General features: G+C 42.7%; 1 protein-coding gene across 3 annotated transcripts in view; it reads right to left on the bottom strand.

The window, feature by feature from the left end:
• The window catches only part of CACNB3 (calcium voltage-gated channel auxiliary subunit beta 3), a 403977-nt gene that overhangs the window by 7756 nt on the left and 368413 nt on the right, over positions 1-27808 (bottom strand). For all 3 annotated transcript variants that reach the window (XM_075336926.1, XM_075336925.1, XM_075336927.1), the window contains exons 7-10: positions 22592-22672; positions 5780-5838; positions 5239-5348; positions 1293-1444 (exon numbers count right to left, since the gene is read on the bottom strand). In XM_075336926.1, coding sequence (XP_075193041.1) covers positions 1293-1444; positions 5239-5348; positions 5780-5838; positions 22592-22672 — 402 coding nt within the window. The remainder of the gene's footprint in view (positions 1-1292; positions 1445-5238; positions 5349-5779; positions 5839-22591; positions 22673-27808) is intronic.

Raw genomic sequence — 27808 nt, 5'->3', positions numbered from 1 at the left:
TTTGTTTACTTCATCTTCTTATTGATCACTAAATCAAGAAGGTAATTTGTTGGATGTTTCAAATTTGCTATGACTTTTTAATATGGTTACATGGCAAATCTATTGCCTTTTTTTCTGCTCCAGAGATTAATATTCTACTATAATAGTAATGGGATAAAGGTATGTATATTGCTACTGTACATGGCAGAATTTGCCCCCTCAATATATTGTTTGCCAAAAACAGGATTTGGTCCCAACATAAGAAAAAGGAACCTTTCCCAAAGTAGAGGTTTTCCCACTATCACCCAAAAAATAGGCACTTGTTTTTGTTTAATAGATGGAGGCAGCACAGAGTGGTCCCCATCAGTGTCATACATAGTGCCTTTATGAAATTCAACTCTAGTAAAAAATGGAACCTTTTTTGCCTCTGCACCACTCTGTCCTAATTTAGCATGAAGTCATTAAAAATTAAATCAGATACAACTCTTAGTAGAACCAGAGGAAGCGGAGGGAAGCCCTGTTCTCTATTTCGTCTTAGAGAGCTGTCTCCAGCACCAAAACTAAAGGCTACTTTACACACTGTGATATCGGTCCCGATATCGCTAGTGTGGGTATCCGCCCCCATCTGTTGCGCGACACGGGCAAATCGCTGCCCGTGCCGCACAACATCGCCCAGAGCCGTCACACATACTTACCTGTCCGGCGACGTCGCTGTGACCGGCGAACCGCCTCCTTTCTAAGGGGGCGGTCCGTGCGGCGTCACAGCGACGTCACTGAAACGTCACTGAACCGCCGCCCAATCGCAGCGGAGGGGCGGAGATGAGCGGGACGTAACATCCCGCCCACCTCCTTCCTTCCGCATAGCGGCCGGGAGGCAGGTAGGGAGAGCTTCCTCGCTCCTGCGGCGTCACACGCAGCGATGTGTGCTGCCGCAGGAACGACGAACAACCTCGTTACTGCTGAAGTAACGATAATTGAGAATGGACCCCCGTGTCGCCGATTAGCGATTTTGCACTGTTTTGCAACGATGCAAAATCGCTTATCGGTGTCACACGCAACGGCATCGCTAATGCGGCCGGATGTGCGTCACAAAATCCGTGACCTCAACGACTCCGCATTAGCGATGTCGCAGCGTGTAAAGCCCGCTTAAGAGCATGAAGAGATCAGTTAGTGCTCCTGCCCAAATTAATACCCTGGGGGGCCACTGTATGCTGTCCAGGTTCATTCTGCTGCAGTCTATGTCAATGAGATCTAGAATGAGACGACACTTGAGCATTGCAATTTGAAAGACACTTAGTGACAATCTGACTCACCTTAGGGGATGAAACTTTGACATACACAATGATGGGTGCCAGGGACGTTTTGCTCAGTTGAGCAGGATGGTTGATTGTGTCCGCATCAAGGATAACTAGTTGGAGTGTCTTGGCCAACTCAAATATCCTCTCAATTTCACTTTGTACTTCAGCTGTATACCAGTATATTGAACATAAACAGAAGTCACCACAACTGAAGATTTGTACATTATGAATATCCTTATATACAGTATCTACCTAAAAGACCATATATGAGAATGCTGGTAGAAGTAGCACTGCCTGGATTGCTTGGGAACCTCATTGATTCTCCTAAAGAAGCTTCTACCAATGAAGGGGAAAAGTGTTGAGCTAAGATACTAACCTGAATAATTGTAATTTTACTTTTGATTTGGTATTTTTTTTATATTAAGTTTTATTTGATTTTTATTGATGTTTTAGAGACACAATGATAAATATTTCAAAATGACAAAAGTACAAACTTTTGCTTAAGAGTATGTAAAAAGAAAATTATTAAAGGGCACAACTGCAGGAAGGAAAACGAGGAAGAATGTGGGGAGGGCTCTGAGAGGGGTTAAATTTACCTAGCGAAATTTGGTAACTGGTATTGGAATCTATAGGAGTCTGGAAGCAAAAGTGTGGTGTGGGGAAAGGATTGAATTGGTGCTTTAATTGTCTCTGTATCTGAACTGTGAGGCATTTACTATTCGGAATATGTGTATACTGTAATGTGGGAAACCCTGACTCAGTATAGGAGCTGGTTTCTGTTATACAGGCTAGTTATATGTTGTATATGTTCAGCGACATAAATCTGGAGTTAACATAATAAATAGTGAGCCCTCGCGGGCAGGGTCCTCTCTCCTCCTGTACCAGTCTGTTCCTTGTATTGTTCATGATTCTTGTACCTGTTTTCATTATGAGAAAAACAAAGACCAAGTACAGCGAACCTCATAATGATGGTAGTGTACATGAACCCCATATAATACATACAAAAACTTGTGAATTTTGGGGGGTGTATTTTTCACTATACCAAACCTTCATAAATTATTATTATTATGGCAAAATTTATCCCATGGCGTTTTACAGTTGAAAAGGTGTATACATAATGAAAACAGACAAAAACTTGTGAACGAGGGGGGTATTTTTCATGTTTTTTTGGAGTAAGAATTACTGTACCACAATTGTGAAAAAAGTATACAGTTTTTATTATTACAAAAAATACAAAATACTGGAAATCACATGTGATTGCACTTAGTGGTTAGACATACATAGTTAAAATCCAATTAAATGAGACAGAGAAAAGAAGGTCACAGGGAGGGAGACAGGCTACCCCTTAATTTCTGTGCAGGGAACAGGATAGTTAGATTATAGCCCAGATGGCCATATAAATACCCAGAGAAACATAGGTATATCCCCTAAGATAGTAGAGTAATGGAGTGCTTATACATGAAAAGTAACCAACAGGAAAAGGTTCAAATCAGGGCCTGAACACATTAGTATGTCACACCACCAGCGAGTACATAGCATAATCTAAAAAAAAAAAAAATAAATCATACAATGGTGGAGATTGGCACCTGAAGGACCTACCTGTGGTATGTATAGCACCCAAGGAGGGGAGTCTGTCAGCCTCACATGTGGACCCGGGTTGTATGACTTTTTTTTTTTATTTGAGATTATGCTATGTACTCGCTGGTGGTGTGACATACTATTGTGTTCAGGCCCTGATTTGGACCTTATCCTGTTGGTTACTTTTCATGTATAAGCACTCCATTACTCTACTATCTTAGGGGATATACCTATGTTTCTCTGGTTATTTATATGGCCATCTGGGAAATAATCTAACTATCCTGTTCCCTGCACAGAAATTAAGGGGTAGCCTGTCTCCCTCCCTGTGACCTTCTTTTCTCTGTCTCATTTAATTGGATTTTAACTATGTATGTCTAACCACTAAGTGCAATCACATGTGATTTCCAGTATTTTGTATTTTTTGTAATAATAAAAACTGTATACTTTTTTCACAATTGTGGTACAGTAATTCTTACTGCAAAAAACATGAAAAATACCCCCCTCGTTCACAAGTTTTTGTCTGTTTTCATTATGTATACACCTTTTCACCTGTAAAACACCATGGGATAAATTTTGCCATAATAATAATAATTTATGAAGGTTCGGTATAGTGCAGAATAGGGCCAACTGACGTTGAGCTGCAGCGCCATTTTCTGTTCATTTTATTATATTATCCTCTGCGGCAAGGCAGGGACTAAGATCAGGGTACAATAGGGTGTTTAATATAGTTTTGACAGTGATAAAGCCTAGCCAGTGTAGCAGTGATACAGATGACCGACCAATATGGATCTGTGTCTCTAATTATAATGAGAGGGATGAAGGCCCTACCTGGGTATAACTGACGTATTCTGACTGTACAGGTCATGGCTTAACTTGTGTATAACCAACAGAGATGCAGACTGATCATGTCTTTTTAAAACCCCGTCTGACATTTCTGTTACTGACACATTCCATCTTATTAATGAGCCCTGATGCTGTCACACGGCCCCCCACTATTTTGCTGACCTTCTGATCCCCCATTGTAATGAAACTATTCTACTTATACGGTATATATCTATGTTACTTCGATAGTCACATTCATCCTTGTTTTTTTTGTTACTCCTTTTTGTGTGGTTGAACCATTATTAAGTGGTCTCTTTTTCAAGCCATATCTGGTAAATACTATGAGATGGATTGTTCAGTGATTTTTTTTTATGTTTGCGTCAAATATTTCTAGTTGTCAGTGATTTATCTGAAGAATGTTCTGGTCACTTCTTTTTGCCGCATCACAGGTTCTGAAGTCTAGAACGCTTAAAAAAAAACCAAAAAACATTTTCACATTGCTGCGCATTCATTCATTATTTTCAGCTTGAGCGCTTTTTTCCTGCGGTTTTCTCCTGGAAAAGACACTTAGTTGGGTCTAGAATCCAATTCACTGGATCTTAGCTTTGCTTTTTGGTTTTAAGCCATAAGTGTATATTCTGATTTCCTTCTTAATATCCTAGCATCTAATTATAATTACCTACAGGAGGTCATTTGGGAAACAGACTTTGTTCCTGCCTGAAAAGTATTTACAGTGAATTTCACACAGCCATATTACGTCTACACTGTCATAATTTTAGCATGGCTCTGACTCTGCAGAGCCAGTGCATGTATGTTGTTAGATCCGAGGGGAGGGGCCTGTTCGGTCGTGCCTCGTTCCGGAGGTCACACCGCCATATATTGGTGTTGTTACCTCTGGGACGCTGCCAGTAATAGTTCCTGCATTGCAGCATGCAACTGGTTCCTGTGAGTATACTCTGATCAAGTACCGCTACCCAGTACCATTCTCCCTGACCTCCATCCCTCCTGCCCGGTTTCACCTCCCTGTCTACCTGACCCTGGTCTTGTTTCGTGGCCTCACCTCCACTCCCTCCTCTGTGCGTACCTGTTCTCCCTGACCGCCATCTCTTCTGCCCGTTTTGTCTTCCCTGTTTTCCTGACCCTGGTCCCATTCTGTGTCCCGACCTCCACTCCCTCTCTTGTGCTTACTTTTTCTCCCGGCCTCCGACCTCGGTTTTGTTCTTTGATTTTGGCTTGCATAATTCTCAGAACAAACATGACATCCCGGCACAGACCTTGGCTGACTGACTATCCCTGCGCCTGTGTTAGCGACCTCTAGTGTACCTCAGTATTACTACACTCAGGAGCCCTTCCTCCATCTGAGTCCCAGTGTCCCCCAAGTGGTAGATTTACATTCATCTTTGTGTATTACGACCTGAACACTCAGAGTCTCGCTATTGTACTGAACCTATTGGTAACCCATTGGTAAATTATGGCGGAGTACACCTGTATTCTATTTCTGTCTCCCCAAAATCCATTTGGCTATTAAATATTTTGTAAAATATGAAAATGCTGCTCTCACCGATGCTGGAGCGGGTGCTTGATCGTTCAATGATGGCTCTCCTGCCTGGATTATTGAGTACAGAACGCTTTGCCAAAGACAGGTCGGCTGTGACTCGCGTTATGGAGATTCTGAAAATATGCAATAAATACAGTATTCAGATCCTTTAGATGTCTACTCTTCAACTTATGTAAATAGTTATGCATATCAAGGACATAAATGGTATAAGTAACCCCCAAAATTGTATTGATGACGTATTTCAGCAAGCTACATGATATTCCCTACCCTGAAGTGGTTTTCCAACAAACTATCACAGGACAAGTAAGAAATGTTTGATTACTTGGGGTCTAACTGATCGCTAGGTGTACTGAGTGCGAGCGTACACTGAGACGGCCGAGTGCAGCGATACAATTCCAGAATCTAGGTTGTTCTCATCAACAATAATTTTAGAACAAGATAATCATTCAGTCAACAAACATAGCAACATAAAGCTGAATGCCACACCTTTAGATGCCTACTGTACATGATGTAGAATTTACCCCCAAAACATTTTTGATCTCACCTGCCATCAAATCTGTGCTTCAAAAAGTCAAAGAGAGCTTTCTGCATCATATCAGTCACCTACAGGCACGGAGTGGAGAGAAAAACAAAAAAGGACAATGAAGGACATAAAATCATTTTAGAAGATATTCTGCAGAACGTACTCAGTATATTTATGGAGACTGCATTGAAGTTTTTGGGGCTGTGACAAGACTGAATTTAAATTTGTAAAACATTTGGAAAGAAGTCAGATTATAATAGTATTAATTCTTGTTCCATACCCTGCGGCTGCCATTTGGCTCAAGAAGCTTGATTATTTTTTTCATCCTCCTTTAGCCTTACAGTTAACTATTTCATTGCAACTCACCCAATGTTGGTTAGTTTTTACATCCACACTGCTTGACTGCCTGTACATTTTATAGTATATGAAACTTCTCACCTTTAAGCCACCTTCAGATGTCTAATAAAAAAATGCAGGTGTGGCACGTTCCGTTTCCCTTTCTGTGTGTACGTATGTGTCATGCGTATGCCATCTATGTGACACGTCCCGGAAAAAAACGCATGACACAGAAATGAATGGTTTTTAATGTGTTAAAGATGTGCAAAGAGATAAATAGATTTTTACAGTTTTTAGCCCAAAAAACAATTAATTGGAAAAAAAACAACATGGAGTCCCCCCATTTTTGATAACCAATAAAGTCAAAGCAAACAGATGCAGACTGATGTTATCAGGCTGGGAAGGTCCATGGTTATTTGACCCTTCTCAGCCTGATAACATCAGTCAACAGCTGTCAGCTTTACTTTTGCTACTTATCAAAAATGGGGGACCACACTTTGTTGTTGTTTTTTCATTTAATTTTTTATTAGGTTAATAGCTGAAAAATATATATGTATTATTTTTTCTCTATATCCATCTATCTGTCTATCTCTCTCAACTTTGCACATCTTTAACACTTAAAAGGCAGTTATTCTTTGAATGCATTTAATTCTGGTCCGCATCACATGGATGGCACATGGATGTCATCCGTGTCCTGTACGTGTTTCTCAAGGACCAATTGACTTGTATGTAATCATGCTGCAGGTTGAATTGTGCATTATGATGAGCTGTTGGACTGCAAACACCTCAAATACTATTCGTACACAAGGGCCCTCTTTGGTCTGTTTCACCCAGTGGCATGAGACATGTAATGACATACAGCCTTGCTCTCTTCATTGGTCTCACTGAAAATCTGTGTGTTTACAAAGTGTCGGAAGAAGAGCAAATATGATTGTGATTAAAAAATGGTACGAGTAGAGATTACTAACACCTTCAGCTTTCATCTCATGGTAGTCTGTGTTGGGAGTGGAGAGTACAACTGAGCTGACATGAACGTGAGAGGAAAGCTGCGATAGTGTTTGTACTGAGACAAAGCTCAGCTCTGTTGTACTGACCCTCCCAGCACACTGCTGTGGTGAGATGACAGCTGAAAGGTGTAAATGTAATCACATTCACCTCTGCTCTGCACTTTGTAATCAAACACAGCTCTGCATTACATCTGTTATTACATATCTCACACATGAGAATCTTGCTCTAAGCTATTATGGGGGCGTATTCTCAATATGTTGCTGCCTACTTATGATTGGTCAACTTCACAGAAGGGAAGAATTACATACCCAGTGAAAAATCACTGGTAATGCCCCCTTGAACTTAACAAAAATCATAATCTAAAATTTACAAATCAATATCGTCTCAACAGAGAAGAAACTAAAACAACCTACATTTTACTCAGCTCTGCAGCCACTATACTATGATATACAGTGTGTAAACACCCATATCCTGTCCACCGCCATTAACTTGAGAACAGCGGCAGCTATAGGCATAGAAGTGGTGTCTAGGTATAGTACAGTAGCCATGCGCTACGCAATAAAACCAAATATAGCGCCACCTAGTGGAAAACAACAGAGTTAGCATTTTTATCTCGAAAAAGGAACGAGACAGAGAAAAAAAGTGAATTAAAAAATTGTAGGGCATCAATTCAATATGAATCGACACCTTGCATACAGAAATGCTATGATATGAAACCCATGACCCTCCCAAAACATTGAAAGCTGGTCACGAATATGGCGCTCATTTAACTTTGATGCTCAAAGTGGCCACCATCAGCTGCAATGCACATACGTACTCTGGACAGCACACTGCATCTTGCTGCACATTGTACTATATGGTAGGTGACACGTTTGCACAAGCATCTATAATACGTCGTCGTAGGTCCTGCAATGTTGCTGGAGGGGTCGCAAACACCTGCTGTTTGATGTGACCTCACAGAAAGAAGTCCAATGGGGTCAGTTCAGGTGAGCATGGAGGCCACTTCACGCAGCCACCATACCCAATGACTTGTAGGAAGGTCTCCATGAGGTATTGATTCACGTCCGCAGTCTTGTTTTACACGTTCTAATCATAGCATTTTTGTATGCAAGGTGTCGATTTTTATTGAATTGATGATACCCTACAACTTTGTAATTCACTTTTTTTCTCTATCTCGTTCCGTTTTTGAGATAAAAATGCTAGTTCCTTTGTTTTCCACCAGGTGGCGCCATAGGTGGTTTCATTGCGCTGCACATGGCTACTTTACTATACCTAGACACCAATTCTATGCCTATAGTTGCCGCCTTTCTCAAGTTAATGGCGGTGGACAGGGTATGGGTGGACACACTGTATACACTAAAACTGGTGAAAGGCCCCTTTAAAAGGGTTTTCAAAAACAATGTATTTTTGTTACACATGTCCTTTAGCAGTATACTGACCACAAGCTGTGAACTATGGAGGAGATTAGCAATGTCCTTGCACTTCCTCTTCAGGAAAAATTAGTTACTAAACAACTGTCACTAAAATTACATCCTAAATTCTTTATCCTTCCAAAAAGAAACAGAGGCTCTCCTGAAGTTGTTAGAGCTGACTTCATCTTTGTATATGTTGAAGTAATTGCCACTTCTGGGAAGGCTTTCAACAACATTTTTGTTGTGTCTGGGGTAATTTAGAAGAACATGACATTGATGTTGGACACGAGAGCCTGGTTCGCAATTTCTGTTGTTGTGCATCTCTAAAGTGTTCAATGGGGTTGAGGTGTACAGCCAGTCAAGTTACCTACACAATACTCCCCCAATCATGCCTTGCTTTGTGCACTTGGGCACAGTCATGGGGATCAGAAAAGGACATTTCCCAAACTGTTTCCACTATATTGGAAGCTACAACTATCCACAATGTTTTGCATGCGGAAGCAATATGATTTCACATTACTGGAATTAAGGGACCAACTCTTGAAAAAAAGAAGACCATAGTATTGCCCCTACTCCAAACATTACAGTTGCTAAAATGCAGTCAGTCAGATAATGTTAGCCTGGCAATTGCCAAACCCAGCTATCCATCAGACTGCCATATTGAGATGATTGACGTCTCACTGCACAGAACACATTTGCGCAGATTGAGAGTCTAGGCCATGCTTTACACCACTCCATTTGATGCTTAGCATTGGTGCTTGGTGATGTAAAGCTTGCATGCAGCTATATGGCCATGGAAACCCATGTCATGAAGCTCCCATTGTACAGTTTTTGTCCTAAAGTCAATGCTAGAGAAGGTTTTGACTCTGCAGTTATTGAGTCAGCAGAGCCAGGGGTGGACATATCATTAGTGCAAACTGTGCAGCCGCACAGGGGCCCATAAGGTAAAGGGGGCCAATTCTACCTCCAAAACCGATTATATTGTGCATTTTGATGAGCTTTTGAACTGCAGAGCGCTCATACATTGTTCCTGCACGGGTCCCTCTTCTGTTTGTGTCCACCACTGAGCAGAGCGTTGTGACTTTTCTGCACTATTTGCCTCAATTCTGTAATGCTACATAGTCTGTCTGTGGCTGAATTGCTGCACTTCCTAAACACTTGCACTTTTCAATAATACCACTCAGTTCGTGTTGGAATATTTAGTAAGGAAGACATTTGACAAAATGACTGGTGGAAGCCTAGTACAGTACCACGTTAAATTTCAGTGAGCGCTTTAGAATGACCCATTCTTTCATTAGTGTTTGCAGGCTGCATGGCATGGGCTGGATTTTGTACACCTGTGGCCATGGGATTAAATCAGAAACCTGAATTCACTGATTAAGGTGTATCCCGATATTTTTGTCTATATGGCGCATCTCCATGGACCTGTCCTCCCAACTTTCTATATGCAGCTTTCCATGGACTCTACGCTCCTTCATTCATGTAAATCTCAATGGACCCATCCTTCCCACTTTTCATTCATATAAGTTTCCATTGACTCATCCTCTACTCTTCTCTTTCCATTTATACAGATGGTCATGGGCTCAAGATCATTGTCTGGATTCATACAGCAAAATAAAGGGTTAAAAAGCTGAACCTAGTATTGCAATTCAACCTATTAAAGTATATGATCTGCAAAACTAGACACAAGCCACAAGCAAGAGTGGCAATGTCTTATCTGATAGCAGACAAACCTTTATATGTCTCATTATTAGGGGAAATTGAAATTACCATCCAGTATATGTATATTTAATCAGTAGATATACCTAAGAAATAATCATTTATTGGAGAACAGATACAGGATAAATAGGTCATATTTAATTATTCTCAATTCCCACTGAAAAAGTGATCATGATTGGGGACTACATACATTTTATAACAATGTATTCAGAGTTAAGCAGCATGTTCGATGTGTGAATCATTAAAGAGGTCAAACATCTATAATGGCACCATGACATGTCTGTGAAATTCTAATAGGTGGTTTCTTGTACATTCAATAATTCTTTCTAATCAATACTAAGTCACATATTAAAACCATTTGTTCACTTAAATTGAGACATCCTGGAAAGAAGATGCAGGACAAATGATTATATTACATATATTGGATGCAAGTCCTACATTGGTGTTCCCGTTTGTAGTAATTAGGGTCTTCCCGGAAGAAGTGTAACGGTGCATATAATGGTGTGGTGCGAGAACGGCAGCATGGCTTGTTCTTGTCACACGTGACGCTCCTTGTGAGTGAGATGTTGGAACGAGGCCTGACTCAGCACATGCCTGTAATATCCAATTGATTATTGAACTTTGAGGAACCACGGAGCTGAGTAAGTGGCTCATGAAGTAATGATAGATGACTTTCAATTAGTAAATTAACACAGTAAGAAAGGTGAGCAGTTTTTCTATTGCTTTAGAGAGAACTCCATTTCTTACTACATTGTACCGTCTCCTTTTTATGCCAATTAATGGAACTCTATGGCCCCCACTCCAAGTACCGCACTGTGCCGAAAATACAAACCACCTGGTGGGCATCTGTTAGATGTGAGCTCCAGGCTTCAGCACAAGGGGAATTTTTAACCTTCGCACAACTGAAAAATAAGATGCGTGGATACACGAATTGGGCCATAAAACTGGGGAGAGAGTTTCTTTGTGCTACAGAGTGGTATGAATAGCTGAGGACTGGGAGTGACTCAGTGGTGGGACCCCCAATAACGCAATGATCGTGGAACCGTAAAGTGAGACGCCAAAAGATACTATACTTGTCATATGTGAATCATATCATGTGAAGAAGTTTTTTGAGTTAATTTCTTTTTATTTTCCTTTCATCTCCAGTTGCAGGCTATTATAAAGAAACAAACTGAGCTGTACCTAACTTCCCTGGGTCCTGAGATGAGTCTCGCAGCTGCTCCCGGTATCTGGCATTGTTTGTGGTGATGACGTCATATCGATAGCCAATCAGTGAGCTCAGTGGGTCAGGCATTTGGGCTTCATGGGAACTCAAACCTGCTGAGCTCACCGATTGGCTACCAAGCTGTCATATCATCATCACAGCCAATGCCAGACATCGGGAGCAGCGGCAAGACTCAATGGTGCCCATAAAGAAGTTGAGTACATCTGTTTGTTTCTTCATTACAGTTCATCACAGTTTGAATGAAAGGGAACAACCCCTTTAAGTGTTGTCAAACAAAGTTATATTTGGCGCAGCACTGTTTACATGGTAGATACATAAACATTCACAATCATGAGAAAATAACCGTTGAAATCTAATTAAAATATGAGTAAAGACAGAAACAGTTTCTACTGTGCTTATTCGCTTCTGCCATAGGGCACAGAAAATGGCATTGTAAGGAATCTGCAGAGTGTTTAAAGATTAATAACACGCTGTCAGCAAATCCAAATAAAAATTATTGACTAAATACAAACTTAATCTCACTGGTAAATGAGAGAGAAACCTGACTGCCAGTGTCCAGGCCGGCCACTGAAGTAGGGAAGGCTATAGGTTGTTTTCTGCTTGCAACGTATTGCAACACTCAATGAGACTTATGTACATTATGATGCTTGCCACACCGTGAATTAATTATGGGGAAATTTAATTATTTTCTCTAAATTTGTCTCTAAAATCTGTAAAATTCATACATGCAACAGAGCTAAGTGCCGAGAGCTTGTATGGTGACACTTGGGTATATTTTGCCAAGTAATGAGAGCTTGTATGGTGGCACTTGGGAGTATTTTGACAAGTGTCAAGAGCTTGTATGGTGGCACTTGGTGATGTTTTGTCTAGTGCCCAAAGCTTGTAAGGTGGCACTTGGGAATATTTAGCCTTATGCCCAGCGTTTGTATCCTGGCACTTGGGAATATTTTGCCAAGGGCCCAGAGCTTCTATGGTGACACTTGGGAACAGTTTTCCAAGTGCACAAGGCTTGTATGGTGGCACTTGGGAATAGTTTCCCCTCCCAGCCGGTAAAATGTTGTGATAACCCCAAAATCTAGAAAATCCCAAAAGCCAAAAATCTAGCTGCATAACTAAAAAAGGGGAATACACATTATCAATATCCTTTATAAATTCTGAACATAAATGTAATAACCCACAAATCGGATTACAATTGATAAAGTTCAGGATTCAAAAAGCACCTGATGTGAGTGGGTCTCGACCTGACCAGAAGGTCTGGGTGTAACCACCCCAGTAGCCAGTCCAAAATACTGCCCATGAGATCTTTAGTCCCTTGTCACCTCAGCACAAGTCACTGTTAGGCTATGTGCCCACGTAGCGTATTTTCATGCAGTTACGCTGCGTTCTGCACCGCAGCGTAACTGCATGCGTCCTGCATCCCCAGCACAATCTATGAAGATTGTGCCTAATCCATTTCCACGTGGCGTAGTAGAATGCAGTGCTTCAGCTACTGCCGAAGCGCTGCATTCTAAGAAGTGACATGTCACTTCTTTCGTGCGCTCTGCATGCAGCCCCCGCTCTGTCTATGGGAGAGGCTGCATCCAGAGCGCATGAAATGGCTTTTCAGTACGCACTGTTTCTGCAGCGATTTGAAGCGCACGTGTGCTGTTCAAATCGCTGCAGAAATTTCTGCAGGGACAGAACGCAACGTGGGCACATAGCCTTATACTGCACCGTCGGCACCTATTGTGTAGATGTGGATCCAAGGACAGATACAGCAATCAGACTTTTTGCTATTCAGATTTTTCCTTCTTACTAGAATTCCCATATGAACAATAGTGAACCATTTAAACCAGTAGCTTTGCTGATACAGTGTATTTCCAGGCTCCTAGGAAGTTAGCTGATGCTATGAAAAAACTGCAAAGAGAGCAAACTGCTGAGGCGGAATTACAATGTAACATCTACACCATTATTTGTTTTTAGATCAACCATTTTATTTTCCTGTGTACCAATTTTCTATTTTATTGAATATAACAAATGACTAAATGTTTTCTTCTAGGAAGGAATTACACTTTTAGATTATTCTTCATGCATTCAATATTACTGTTCTGATCACCAATGTACGCGACAAGGAGAATTACACTTATTACGGTAGTGCTATGATTAATTATTACCATTCCAATACCTTCACATCTACAATACCAAGATGCAAAAATTACTGTTGAGGTGGCACACAAAAGATACATAGTAACACTAGTACTTATGCCAGTCAATACCCTCCCCTTCTTTATTTATTGTTTTTTTTCTTTTCTACACTGTGAATTCAGAAAGATGAAAAGTTTGAGTATCTTCTCTTGTCAAATCTTTATGAAAGGAGACCTGTGGAACCATGCATGATCCCAAGTGTCTTATATAAAGATGACGGGGGAACACTATTCTCCTTAAGGAGACTTTGCAAGCCAGTAGGTGGCGCTGTGCTAGAGTTTGTCTCCTTTACTGGAGAGACAATTTATATAAAGATGGAAACTTCCAGCTAGATCATGAGTCAGAGGATATACGCCGAAACAATTTTCATTTCAGCTCCCTAAAGTCCAGAGACAGCGGCAGTAAAAATACACTATATATGAGTAGTGTTGAGCGGACCCGGACTGTAAACGTCCGGATCCGCGCGGTTTCAGCGCAATCCCCGGGCCGGACCCGGGCGCGGGATTCCGGCTGCACGATCTGGAATCGGCAATTAATAAAAATGAAAAAAAACAATAAATAAATGAGCGTTTTATACTTACCGAGACTCTGTCATGGCGGCACACTTGCTTCCGGGTCGCGCTTTCACTTCGTCTGCTGTGCACACAATCACACAGCTTTCCGTGTTTTCCCTGCCCACCGGCCGTCCTCTCAGCTGTGATTGGTTCCTGTCTGACGCGCCCCTCAGCCTGTAACAGCTCTGCCGTGCAGTCATCGCTTATCGCGGTCAGTACTACGCTGCACTCAGAGCAGGGAGCCGTGCTCTATGGTTGCCCACTCTGATATGTAGCAGAGCTGGATGTGTCTCCGCTGGATGTCGTGTGGATTACGCCGGAGCTGCAGGGCTGTGTTGGGACAATAAAGTGGTGAAGGAGGAGGCTGCGTGTGTAATTTATTCCAAATAAAAGATTTCTCTGTGTCTTGTTTATTTACTGTAATTTACAGGTTTGTGATGCGGGTATCTCACAGACGCCCGTGCGATCACAAACCTGAGGTTTAATAGCAGCCATGCGCTGTTATTAACTCCTGCTATTACCTTGATTGCCACCGCACCAGGGCAATCAAGATGAGCCGATATTGCACCGGAATGGCCACATCTAACAGATGCGACCATACCGGGCGGCTGCGGGCTGAGGATTTACCAGCCCCCAGCCGGCGTTATCATGGCTGGGAATGAAAATTGGGGGGGACCGCACGTCATTTTTTTTTTTTTAATTATTTAAATTAAAAAAAACAAACAAACGCATGCGGTTTATCTTAGGCAGCAGTTACAGCGTGGGACTCCCACAAGTCTGACATTGCAGCACAGCCGCACACGTCTGAGGGCTCTTGTACACTTGCATACCGCTTCCGATGCGCCAGCGTCGGAAGCGATATGCAAATGACCCTCTGCTGCAGGTTGTCAGCCGAGGGTCATGCGACTGTGATGTGATCTTGCAATCGCATCACAGAAGCGGAGAAGATAGAGGGAGCACTTCTCCCCATCTCCTCCACTGTCACCGCATGCATCGGTGCCATCCCATCGCATGACACACGGCTCAGGCTAGTTTCACACTTGCGTTGGACGGGATCCGTAGCATTGCGTTGTGTGACACATGCAACGGATGCGTTGCATATAGTGGCACAACGGATGCTACAGATCGTACAAAATAACGCAATCCGTTATAGTTATGTTTCCTTGACTTTACACATCTGGGCACGCGCAGTTGTGTAAAGACGGATGTGTTAACGGAATCCGTCAAATGACGCATTCTAACGGAATCCGCCACCATAGGCGTCCATTATAAAAACAACGGACGCCAAACGGATTCCTGCAGGTTCCGTTTTTTTTGACACTCCGCCAAGCGCAGAAAAACGCTACATGTAGCGTTCCATCCGCTCGACGCAGCATCAAAATAACGACGCTGCGTCGTCCAGCAGATGCAACGCAGACACTTGCGTTACAGTGCGTCATCCATACAAGTCTATGGAGAATAGCGCAGTGCGTTAACGGACTGCGCTATTCTCCATAGTGACGGAATGCGCTGAACGCAAGTGTGAAAACTAGCCTCACGCTGGCAGTACAGCAGAGCAGAGTGCCACGCGAGAGTCCGTCCCTGCCACTGAGGTCAGTGAGAGCAGACCTCTGCTGCAGCCAGCACTGAGGAGGGGAGGGGCTGGAGCTGCGGAGGAGACAATGTCACAGCCCAGCCTGTCACAGCCGCTCAGTCAGTGTCTACACTCAGAGCGGGCAGCCGTGCTTTACGGCTGCTAGCTGTGAGATGTAGCAGAGCTGGATGTGTCACCGTGGGATATGTGGATTACACCGGAGGGAGTTGGGGTAATAAAATGGTGAACGAGGCTGCGCTTGTGCTTTATTGTAAATAAGGATTTCTCTGTGTGTTTGTTTACATTCATTTGCAGGTTTGTGATGCGGGTATCTCACAGACGCCCGTGCGATCACAAACCTATTACCCCGACTGGCACCACATCACGCCGCTGGGAAGAGCCGGTAATGTATCGGTATAGCCGCATGTAATACATGCGGCTATACCAGGCGGCTGCGGGCTAAAATACCAGCTCCCGGCCGGCATTACCATGGCTGGGGATGAAAATTAGGGGGGACCGCACGTCGGGTTTTTTAATTATTTATTTAATTAATATTAAAAAAAAAAAAGATGGAGTCACACTTGCGACAGACACACTGCTTTCCCCGCCCACCGGCCGTCCTGGCACCTGTGATTGGTTGCAGTTAGCTGACACGCTGACACTCAGGGTGGGGGCGTGTCTAGCTGCAACCAACGCGAGCCGGTGGGCGGGGAAAACAATGAATATTGAATTGTCGGCTCTGGAAGGTAACAGCGTGACCCGGAAGGCGTGTGCCGCCATGACAGCACCTCGGTGAGTATGCCGCGCTCGCTCCTAGCCCCCCAGCCCCTCCACAAACGTTTTGACCCTCCGGATTCTGGTCCCCATTGACTTATATGGGCACCGGATTCCGGAGTGGATCGGATTCTTTTTTAAATCTGTTAGTGATCTGCTGGCCCCGGATTATTGGCTGTTCGATCAGCTCTATGTATGAGATATAAAGAAAACTCAGTGGTGAACAAATGTCAACTTATTATGAACACCACCACTTAGATAGGGCCTGATTCATTAGGATATCATCAGGCTAGAGGTTGTACACAGATTTGTGTATGAAGGCTATGGGTGGGCCCAATGTGGCAGCTACGATACAGCGGGAGGCTGCATGTAGGCGGTGACTGTTTCGCGTAGCTCTGCACATAGGCCAGACAAAGCGCAGCGCACAAGAGCCGTCACCTACATGCAACGATTTCCTCCCGCTGTATCCTGCCACATTATTTATACGAACTAAAGATGCAAGGCACTTATAATGAGTGCCACTTTTCTTTCTTCCTTATTTTTGCTGTACACAGTTTCCACAGCATGAAGATGCAAAAATTGGAAGGTAGTGGAAAACTCTGCTCCTATACAGTGGAAAAACAAAGTATTTGATACACTGCCGATTTTCCAATTTTCCCGCCTACAAAGAATGGAGAGGTCTGTAATTGTTACCAAAGGTACACTATAACTGTGACAAACAGAATAAAAACAAAAAAACAGAAAATCACATTGTTGGATTTTAAAATAATTAATTTGCATTTTATTGCATTGAATAAGTATTTGATCACCTACCAACCAGCAAGGATTCTGGCTCACATAGACCTGTTTTTTCTACACTCATCACCTGTATTAATTGCACCTGTTTGAACTCGTTATCTGTATCAAAGACACTTGTCCAGACACTCAAAACTCTCCACCATGGCTAAAACCAAAGAGCTATCTAAAGACACCAGGGACAAAATTGTAGAACTCCACAAGGCTAAGAAGGGCTACAGGGCAATAGGCAAGCAGCTTGGTGAGAAGGCCACAACTGTTGGCGCAATTATTAGGAAAAAACAGAAGATGACTGTTAATCTTACTTAGTCTGGGGCTCCATGCAAGATCTCACCTCATGGGGTAAGGATGATTCTGAGAAAGGTCAGGAATCAGCTCAGAACTACACAGGAGGACCTTGTCAATGACCTGAAGAGAGCTGGTACCACAGTCTCAAAGATTACCGTTAGTAACACACTACACGATCATGGATTAACATCCTGCAAGGCACGCAAGTCCCCCCTGCTCATGCACATGTCCAGGCCCATTTGAAGTGTGCCAATATCCATATGAATGATCCAGAGAAGGCATCGGAGAAGATCATGTGGTCAGATGAGACCAAAATAGAACTTTTTGGTATCAACTCCACTCGCCATGTTTGGAGGAAGAAGGATAACTATAACCACAACAACACCAACCCAACCATGAAGCATGAGGGTGGAAACAACATACTTTGGTGGTGTTTTTCTGCAAAGGGGCTAGGACAACGGCATTGTATTGTAGGGAGGATGGATGAGGCCATGTATCGTGTACAGTAAAAGCATGGAAGAAGGGTCATGGCTAGATCCTCCAGCATGAAAATGACTCGAAACACACAGCCAGAACAACTAAGGAGTGGCTCCTTAAGAAGTACGTCAAGGTCCTGGAGTGGCCTAGCCAGTCTCCAGATCTGAGAACACAATCGAAATTCTTTGGAGGAGCTGAACCTCAATGTTGCGCAATGGAAGCCCCGAAACCTGATAGATTTGGAGAAGGTCTGATGGATGAGTGGGCCAAAATCCCTGCTGCAGTTTGTGCAAACTTGGTCAAGAACTACAGGAAACGACTGACCTCTGTAATTGCACAGAAAGCTTTCTGTACCAAATATTAAGTTCTTTTTAGGTGGGAAAACTAGCAAAATTGTCAGTGTATCAAATATTTATTTTCTCAAGAATATGTGAATAAAGACAGCAGCACCCCTTAAAGACACAGACTTCACATTCAGCCTATATTACTTGAAGACACACTCCACAAACACAAGAGAAAAATCTCAAAGATGCTGCAAGCTGCATATCAGGGTGTCTGAAAAATCAATGAAAAAATGAAGATTGCAAACTAAAATATATATATATAAAAAAACCTATTCTTTTTTTCCCATGCCAAAATTGTCCATAAGTTTTAAAGGAGAATTCTGACACCTATTTGCAAGACTGTTAATATGTCTCGTTGCTGGAAATCCTCCTGTCAGAAACATTATGCAGGTTCCGTTTTTTTGACACTCCGCCAAGCGCAGAAAAACGCTACATGTAGCGTTCCATCCGCTCGACGCAGCATCAAAATAACGACGCTGCGTCGTCCAGCAGATGCAACGCAGACACTTGCGTTACAGTGCGTCATCCATACAAGTCTATGGAGAATAGCGCAGTGCGTTAACGGACTGCGCTATTCTCCATAGTGACGGAATGCGCTGAACGCAAGTGTGAAACTAGCCTCACGCTGGCAGTACAGCAGAGCAGAGTGCCACGCGAGAGTCCGTCCCTGCCACTGAGGTCAGTGAGAGCAGACCTCTGCTGCAGCCAGCACTGAGGAGGGGAGGGGCTGGAGCTGCGGAGGAGACAATGTCACAGCCCAGCCTGTCACAGCCGCTCAGTCAGTGTCTACACTCAGAGCGGGCAGCCGTGCTTTACGGCTGCTAGCTGTGAGATGTAGCAGAGCTGGATGTGTCACCGTGGGATATGTGGATTACACCGGAGGGAGTTGGGGTAATAAAATGGTGAACGAGGCTGCGCTTGTGCTTTATTGTAAATAAGGATTTCTCTGTGTGTTTGTTTACATTCATTTGCAGGTTTGTGATGCGGGTATCTCACAGACGCCCGTGCGATCACAAACCTATTACCCCGACTGGCACCACATCACGCCGCTGGGAAGAGCCGGTAATGTATCGGTATAGCCGCATGTAATACATGCGGCTATACCAGGCGGCTGCGGGCTAAAATACCAGCTCCCGGCCGGCATTACCATGGCTGGGGATGAAAATTAGGGGGGACCGCACGTCGGGTTTTTTAATTATTTATTTAATTAATATTAAAAAAAAAAAAGATGGAGTCACACTTGCGACAGACACACTGCTTTCCCCCGCCCACCGGCCGTCCTGGCACCTGTGATTGGTTGCAGTTAGCTGACACGCTGACACTCAGGGTGGGGGCGTGTCTAGCTGCAACCAACGCGAGCCGGTGGGCGGGGAAAACAATGAATATTGAATTGTCGGCTCTGGAAGGTAACAGCGTGACCCGGAAGGCGTGTGCCGCCATGACAGCACCTCGGTGAGTATGCCGCGCTCGCTCCTAGCCCCCCAGCCCCTCCACAAACGTTTTGACCCTCCGGATTCTGGTCCCCATTGACTTATATGGGCACCGGATTCCGGAGTGGATCGGATTCTTTTTTAAATCTGTTAGTGATCTGCTGGCCCCGGATTATTGGCTGTTCGATCAGCTCTATGTATGAGATATAAAGAAAACTCAGTGGTGAACAAATGTCAACTTATTATGAACACCACCACTTAGATAGGGCCTGATTCATTAGGATATCATCAGGCTAGAGGTTGTACACAGATTTGTGTATGAAGGCTATGGGTGGGCCCAATGTGGCAGCTACGATACAGCGGGAGGCTGCATGTAGGCGGTGACTGTTTCGCGTAGCTCTGCACATAGGCCAGACAAAGCGCAGCGCACAAGAGCCGTCACCTACATGCAACGATTTCCTCCCGCTGTATCCTGCCACATTATTTATACGAACTAAAGATGCAAGGCACTTATAATGAGTGCCACTTTTCTTTCTTCCTTATTTTTGCTGTACACAGTTTCCACAGCATGAAGATGCAAAAATTGGAAGGTAGTGGAAAACTCTGCTCCTATACAGTGGAAAAACAAAGTATTTGATACACTGCCGATTTTCCAATTTTCCCGCCTACAAAGAATGGAGAGGTCTGTAATTGTTACCAAAGGTACACTATAACTGTGACAAACAGAATAAAAACAAAAAAACAGAAAATCACATTGTTGGATTTTAAAATAATTAATTTGCATTTTATTGCATTGAATAAGTATTTGATCACCTACCAACCAGCAAGGATTCTGGCTCACATAGACCTGTTTTTTCTACACTCATCACCTGTATTAATTGCACCTGTTTGAACTCGTTATCTGTATCAAAGACACTTGTCCAGACACTCAAAACTCTCCACCATGGCTAAAACCAAAGAGCTATCTAAAGACACCAGGGACAAAATTGTAGAACTCCACAAGGCTAAGAAGGGCTACAGGGCAATAGGCAAGCAGCTTGGTGAGAAGGCCACAACTGTTGGCGCAATTATTAGGAAAAAACAGAAGATGACTGTTAATCTTACTTAGTCTGGGGCTCCATGCAAGATCTCACCTCATGGGGTAAGGATGATTCTGAGAAAGGTCAGGAATCAGCTCAGAACTACACAGGAGGACCTTGTCAATGACCTGAAGAGAGCTGGTACCACAGTCTCAAAGATTACCGTTAGTAACACACTACACGATCATGGATTAACATCCTGCAAGGCACGCAAGTCCCCCCTGCTCATGCACATGTCCAGGCCCATTTGAAGTGTGCCAATATCCATATGAATGATCCAGAGAAGGCATCGGAGAAGATCATGTGGTCAGATGAGACCAAAATAGAACTTTTTGGTATCAACTCCACTCGCCATGTTTGGAGGAAGAAGGATAACTATAACCACAACAACACCAACCCAACCATGAAGCATGAGGGTGGAAACAACATACTTTGGTGGTGTTTTTCTGCAAAGGGGCTAGGACAATGGCATTGTATTGTAGGGAGGATGGATGAGGCCATGTATCGTGTACAGTAAAAGCATGGAAGAAGGGTCATGGCTAGATCCTCCAGCATGAAAATGACTCGAAACACACAGCCAGAACAACTAAGGAGTGGCTCCTTAAGAAGTACGTCAAGGTCCTGGAGTGGCCTAGCCAGTCTCCAGATCTGAGAACACAATCGAAATTCTTTGGAGGAGCTGAACCTCAATGTTGCGCAATGGAAGCCCCGAAACCTGATAGATTTGGAGAAGGTCTGATGGATGAGTGGGCCAAAATCCCTGCTGCAGTTTGTGCAAACTTGGTCAAGAACTACAGGAAACGACTGACCTCTGTAATTGCACAGAAAGCTTTCTGTACCAAATATTAAGTTCTTTTTAGGTGGGAAAACTAGCAAAATTGTCAGTGTATCAAATATTTATTTTCTCAAGAATATGTGAATAAAGACAGCAGCACCCCTTAAAGACACAGACTTCACATTCAGCCTATATTACTTGAAGACACACTCCACAAACACAAGAGAAAAATCTCAAAGATGCTGCAAGCTGCATATCAGGGTGTCTGAAAAATCAATGAAAAAATGAAGATTGCAAACTAAAATATATATATATAAAAAAACCTATTCTTTTTTTCCCATGCCAAAATTGTCCATAAGTTTTAAAGGAGAATTCTGACACCTATTTGCAAGACTGTTAATATGTCTCGTTGCTGGAAATCCTCCTGTCAGAAACATTATCAATCATGAGAACCGAGGTCCAGAACCATGATTGACAAGGGGCAGCCAAGCACAGTATTTAACATATTTAATACATCTAAAATGAACATAAACTGAAATATAGATTTGATTATTGATGAAAATGTCGTAATTTTACACCTAAAAATAAATTAAAGATGGCAAAATCCACTATACAAGCACCATAAATATAAATGTAAAACCATAGCTTTAATTTTTTAGAGTTCTGCTAATGATCCATAAAATCAAAGACAGATTTATGTATTAAATAAGATAAATCCAAATACGCAATAATATTAGAAATACATCAATGGAAAAATCATATTTAAACTTGTTGAATTTGTAAGCTTTTTGTACATTATGTGACCCTCATATTTCTGCAATGAACTCTTGATAGCCCTTCCCTCCTCATTATGACTGTACCTCATATCCTTTGAGAGAAGGCCCAACGAGGACCACTGGGCGCATCGATGGAACAACATCATATGGTGCAACATGCTCTGCCTGAAAGGCAAACAGATCTGTTTAGCAAGTCTTGCTGAAGCCTCGTACAAATTAACAGATGTGTGCTAAGTGCCTCATGGAACGCCTGCCAGCATCTTGCCATAGCAATTAGTGTTCTTTGGTTACAGTACATAATTAATATTTCACTGGAGACAATGTACATCCAAACCCTGCTCTATATATCTAAGCAAAGGCCAAATCCTTTTTTACTTAAAGGGTTCCTGTCACTACATATTAGATCGGTAAAACGTTACCACTTTATAATGTACCTTTTTACCCTTCAAAATGTGTGCATGTCAGTAATGGTATAAAGTAAATAAGAAGTTTTACCCCACATGTAAATTATTCATTGGTAGTCACGGAGGTGGAGCCACATCTTGGAATAGTCATGGTGCATAAGCTTAGAGAGGTCACACACTGAAGAAGTGTCAAGCGACAAACGTGGTGAAGTATTGAACAGTATGAGGAACATGGCAGATCAATAAGGCATTTGGCGTGTATTAGTACACTGATATTGACTATTATATGATACATGTTATACAGTACTTACTGAGCAACAGATCCTGAGCTATTTTACATTGATTAGTTATGGGGTGTGCTATCCGCGATTAGAGGGCATTATAGCTTCACCAATGTGTCTTCACTTTATTTCAAACTGTGTAACATGGTTATGTCTTGATTGCTATATAGAGTATTTCTCATTATTCCAAGTATTTTATTGGGATGTTTTTAAAGATTGTCTGTACTACTATATTTAATTATGTGAAAATGTTGTATTTTAGGAAGATTTAATTCCACTGCATTGGTATTTGTTTCTCTATATAAAATAATGTTTGAATAAAAGTATCATCTCAGGCATGTTTGGCATACTTCAGTATACAAATACATTACGCCCTGTGTGATTATATATATTATGTGACGCAGTGTTCCCCAACAGCAAATTTATTGTACGGACATCTCTAGTATCCTTTCACGGTCTTCAGGACTGAGTGCACAGGTATCCCCAGTCCCCGATAGAATCACCGGAAAACCTGATGCACTTATCAAAATAGTTAATCCCCATTGATTATGTCATCACCACTCTTGACAGCGGCAATAAAAAGGCTAAATGACTGGGATGATTGGTCGCATCTGTTAGAGCAGGGCCTAGGCTATCATAAAACCGCCAGCACCGGCTCCAGGCTGCACACAAGGCAGGACTAATTCTAGAGCGTGGTGAAACTATGGCTTTAAGATGAGACCATTGTAAAAAGCTTTGTTAGCAGTCATTAAGTGGTTAATGTAGGGTAAATAGTCATATAATAAACAAATTCTTCCTATGAACTAAGGGGAAGTTGTAAGGGTCTCCGTAACTCTGCCTATAGGCCGGCATACACTCCTGACCTTGTAGTCATGTAAAAAGAGTGGTTTCATACATGGGTTTTGGTTACTTCTTTCCTTAAAATTATTATGCACAGATTCTGTATTAGCTTAGAGTCTATGGTGAAATATAAGAATTGCCACATATGTAGTTTTTTTGGAGGGTGGCGTATAGTAGAATTTGGGAGGGGGAGGAGGTGATATCTTTACCAAAGCACAACCTACCTTAGCTATTGATTTTTCTTTAGTGGATGAAAGCAGTGTGATATCTAGTGAGTCACTCATTTTTCATCCCGTCCTATTCACAAATGGACGTTTTGAGCAACCACCCAGTATGGAGATATGGCGTAAGAGCTTGTGGATATCAGCACACGATTCAAGTTCTGCCACTGCTCACATTTATGTGTAAATTGACCTCTATGTTCTAGCTCAGTCATCGTAAAGCTGACATATTCCACTACTTCTCCATCTACTTTAAGAAACTATTTGGGCCTAATTGGCTTTGGGATGTGTCTTCTTGTACAAATTCCCAAATACACTGACTAAAGATGACAGATGTGAGAGACACGGCTGTCACATTGTCACATCACAGCAAGTCTTCAAAGCTATGCCCCGGGCTGTACAGTCATGCACACTGTCATATAGCTGGAGGATTTCCACCACTTATGTGCATTTTCTGGGCTATTTACCATTTACTGTTCAACTCGGTGATTTTAGCTTTCTCCTAACACTACACATTATACCATTATATTTAATGATTTTAATACTTAGTATGTGCTATTTTTTATACTGGTGTACATGTTTTAATATTGTGCGCATGTAAACCATTAGCGAATTTAAGATTTATGTACTTTCTTCACAGCCATCTTGTGACCACAGCTGTGTCTGACCGGAAACTACAGCTAACAGCTCTCTCAATGCAAATCTATGAGAGCCTCGTTTTGAGTCTCAGACTTACATTTTGAAGTGACCTCTGATTGGCTCAGCAAACACTTAAAGGGGTTTTCCAATCAACAAAGTTAAATTTAAATTTCATTTTACTCAATAGACCTTGGAATAATAATAAGTTCCATAATTGGATGTGTTTAGAAAAAATGTTCCTGTGCTGAGAAAATCTCATATATGTGACCCAGCTATGTACTGTGTAATGGCTGTGTCTGACCATACAGGGACATGGCCTAATCACACCAAATCACCTTAAGACTATAAAGACATTACAGCAGAGGATCATGGCTGATTATAGTGAAACATTTCTGTGACGCCCTGGCAAAACCAGGTAGTCACAAACAGGCCCCCGCATTACACCATTCCTTCACTAGGAAACACACAGCCAACCAGAAAACCCTAGTCACCCCTCTTAGGGAAAGACAGACACACCACTGGGCGTGACTAGGCGGTTGGGACACGACCACCCAGGGGTCCAGACAGCCCGGGGCGGGAAAAAGTTAGTTAAGCTTTGGAGTTCATTTTGGAGAGGAGTGTGGGCTGGAGCTAAGTGTAGCTCCAGCAGTGAAGTTCAAGTTGAACGGTACCAGGGTAGGAGCCCTGGTGCCACTGGCTAGGAGGCAGACAGTGGTCTCTGTCAGCAGGAGACGGGAAGACGGCTTGGTGGAACCGAGGTGGAGCGGGACAGGGTTGTAGCCCGCCAGTACCGAAACGGGGAACCGAACCGGAATCTGGAGGACAAAGGGGGGTACTCGGACCCTGAATCCAGGACCAGAACCTACTGGAGCTGGTTAATTAACCGATTGAGTCCAGGACTAGAGGTCCTGTCCCACCCAAAGTCCCTCATAGAAGACAACAGCCCACCGATTATGGATAAGAGGTCACCGCCAGGGCCCATAAATCCCACGGGCCAGCGTCTGCGGGAACGGCTCCTTAGGCCACATCCAGCCGGGAGTGGGAGTGAGTTTCACACTAGGAAAGTCCACCTTACACACAGCAGTGCAGGAAAAGGATAGAGACCACCAGCTGGGTGGAGGACCAGAATGCAACTGGCCGCGGCACCAGCCACCATCACCTTGGTTTACCAGAGACTTGTGTGTTTTACTAACAGTGAGTACACCAGCACCCCCTGCGGTTGCCATCCCCTGCACACACCAACCGGGTTCCGGGGCCACCATTCCTGCGCACGGAGGGGTTAACAACTTGCTGCACAACATCTCCCCCGGGGGCCCCGTAACAGCAGCGGTGGTGTCCCACCTCACCACATACCGTGGGTGGCATCACGAACTTAATATGGCCCAGCCCGTACATATACGTCCCCTCATTTATTCGGTGTGTCCGTGAGACCCCCAGGTCCGGAGACCCTCGAGCCACCACCCATGAAGGCCCGGATCCGAGCAGCGCCAGCTGCTGGCACGGGGGCGGCACATTTCCCTTATGGCTTTCGAAAAATGTTTTACCTCACAAAAAGAATCATCTATGATTCTCTGTTGTAATGTCTATATACATTTTTACTTTCTCCCCTGCTCAGAAGATGTGGTATGATCAGACCATGTCCCTGTATGGTCAGACACGGCCATTACACAGTACACAGCAGGGACACATATATAAGATTATCTCAGCACAGAAACATTTTTTTAAACACATCTAATTGTAGAAATTATTATTATCCCAAAATCTATTGATTAAAATTCATTTTCTTGATGGGAAACCCCTTTTTAAGTGATTTGGCAAGTCCCAACTCCAGGCATGTGGACCAGAGTTGCAAAGAATAGAAGACGGCAACTAATACGTTAAGTATTTTACTACACATAGTAACAGACAATAGTGATACCGCGCTGGTGCTGGAATAAAAAAATACATTGATATGGTACTTTAATATTATATTATATATAGCTCTGGCAAAAATTCAGACCACTTCCAAATTTTCAGTTTTTCTGATTTTTCTCTTTATAGGTATATTCTTGAGTAAAATGTAAATTGTTCATTTATTCTATAAACTACTGACAACATGTCTCCAAATTTCTAAGCAATACATTTTGCACTTATTTTCTGAAAATGAGAAATGGTCAAAATAACAAAAAAATGCATGGCTTTCAGTCCTCAAATAATGCAAAGAAAACAAATTCATAATCATTTAGAAACAACAATACTAATAATGTTATAACTTAGGCAGAGTTCAGAAACCAATATTTTGTGGAATAACCATGATTTTTAATCACAGCTTTCATGTGTCTTGGCTGCTTTCCACTAGTCTTTCACACTCCTTTTGGGTGACCTTATGCCACATCTGGCACAAAAATTTAAGCAGTTCTTTTTTGTTTGATGGCTTGTGACTATCCATCTTCCTCTTGATTACATTCCAGAGGTTTTTAATGGGGTTAAGGTCTGGAGATTGGGCTGGCCATGACAGGGTTTTGATTTGGTGGTCGTTCATCCACACATTGATTGACCTAGCTGTGTGGCATGGCACATTGTCCTGCTGGAAAAAACAGTCCTCAGAGTTGGGGAACATTGCCTGAGCAGAAGGAAGCAACTGTTTTTCCAAGATAACCTTCTATGTGGCTTGATTTATACGTTCTTCGCAAAGTTTAATCTTGTTGAACACAATTTACATTTTAATCAAAAATATAGAAAAATCAGAAAAAGTGACAATTTTGCAGTGGTCTCTTAATTTTTGCCAGAGCTGTATATAATATATATTATTAATAAAAAATATAACTAGTATTTCCACCTACAAGTTCTGTGCCTGGGCTTCAGCAATGCATTTAGTGCTGAGCATCTGAGATAATGTTATAGACCCCAGAACACAGTACTACTACACTGACAATT

This window comes from Anomaloglossus baeobatrachus, chromosome 2 (genome assembly GCF_048569485.1).
Source record: "Anomaloglossus baeobatrachus isolate aAnoBae1 chromosome 2, aAnoBae1.hap1, whole genome shotgun sequence".
NCBI lineage: Eukaryota > Metazoa > Chordata > Amphibia > Anura > Aromobatidae > Anomaloglossus > Anomaloglossus baeobatrachus.
The sequence above is the reverse complement of the archived record's forward strand: the minus strand, read 5'-3'. Positions and strand labels throughout refer to the sequence as shown.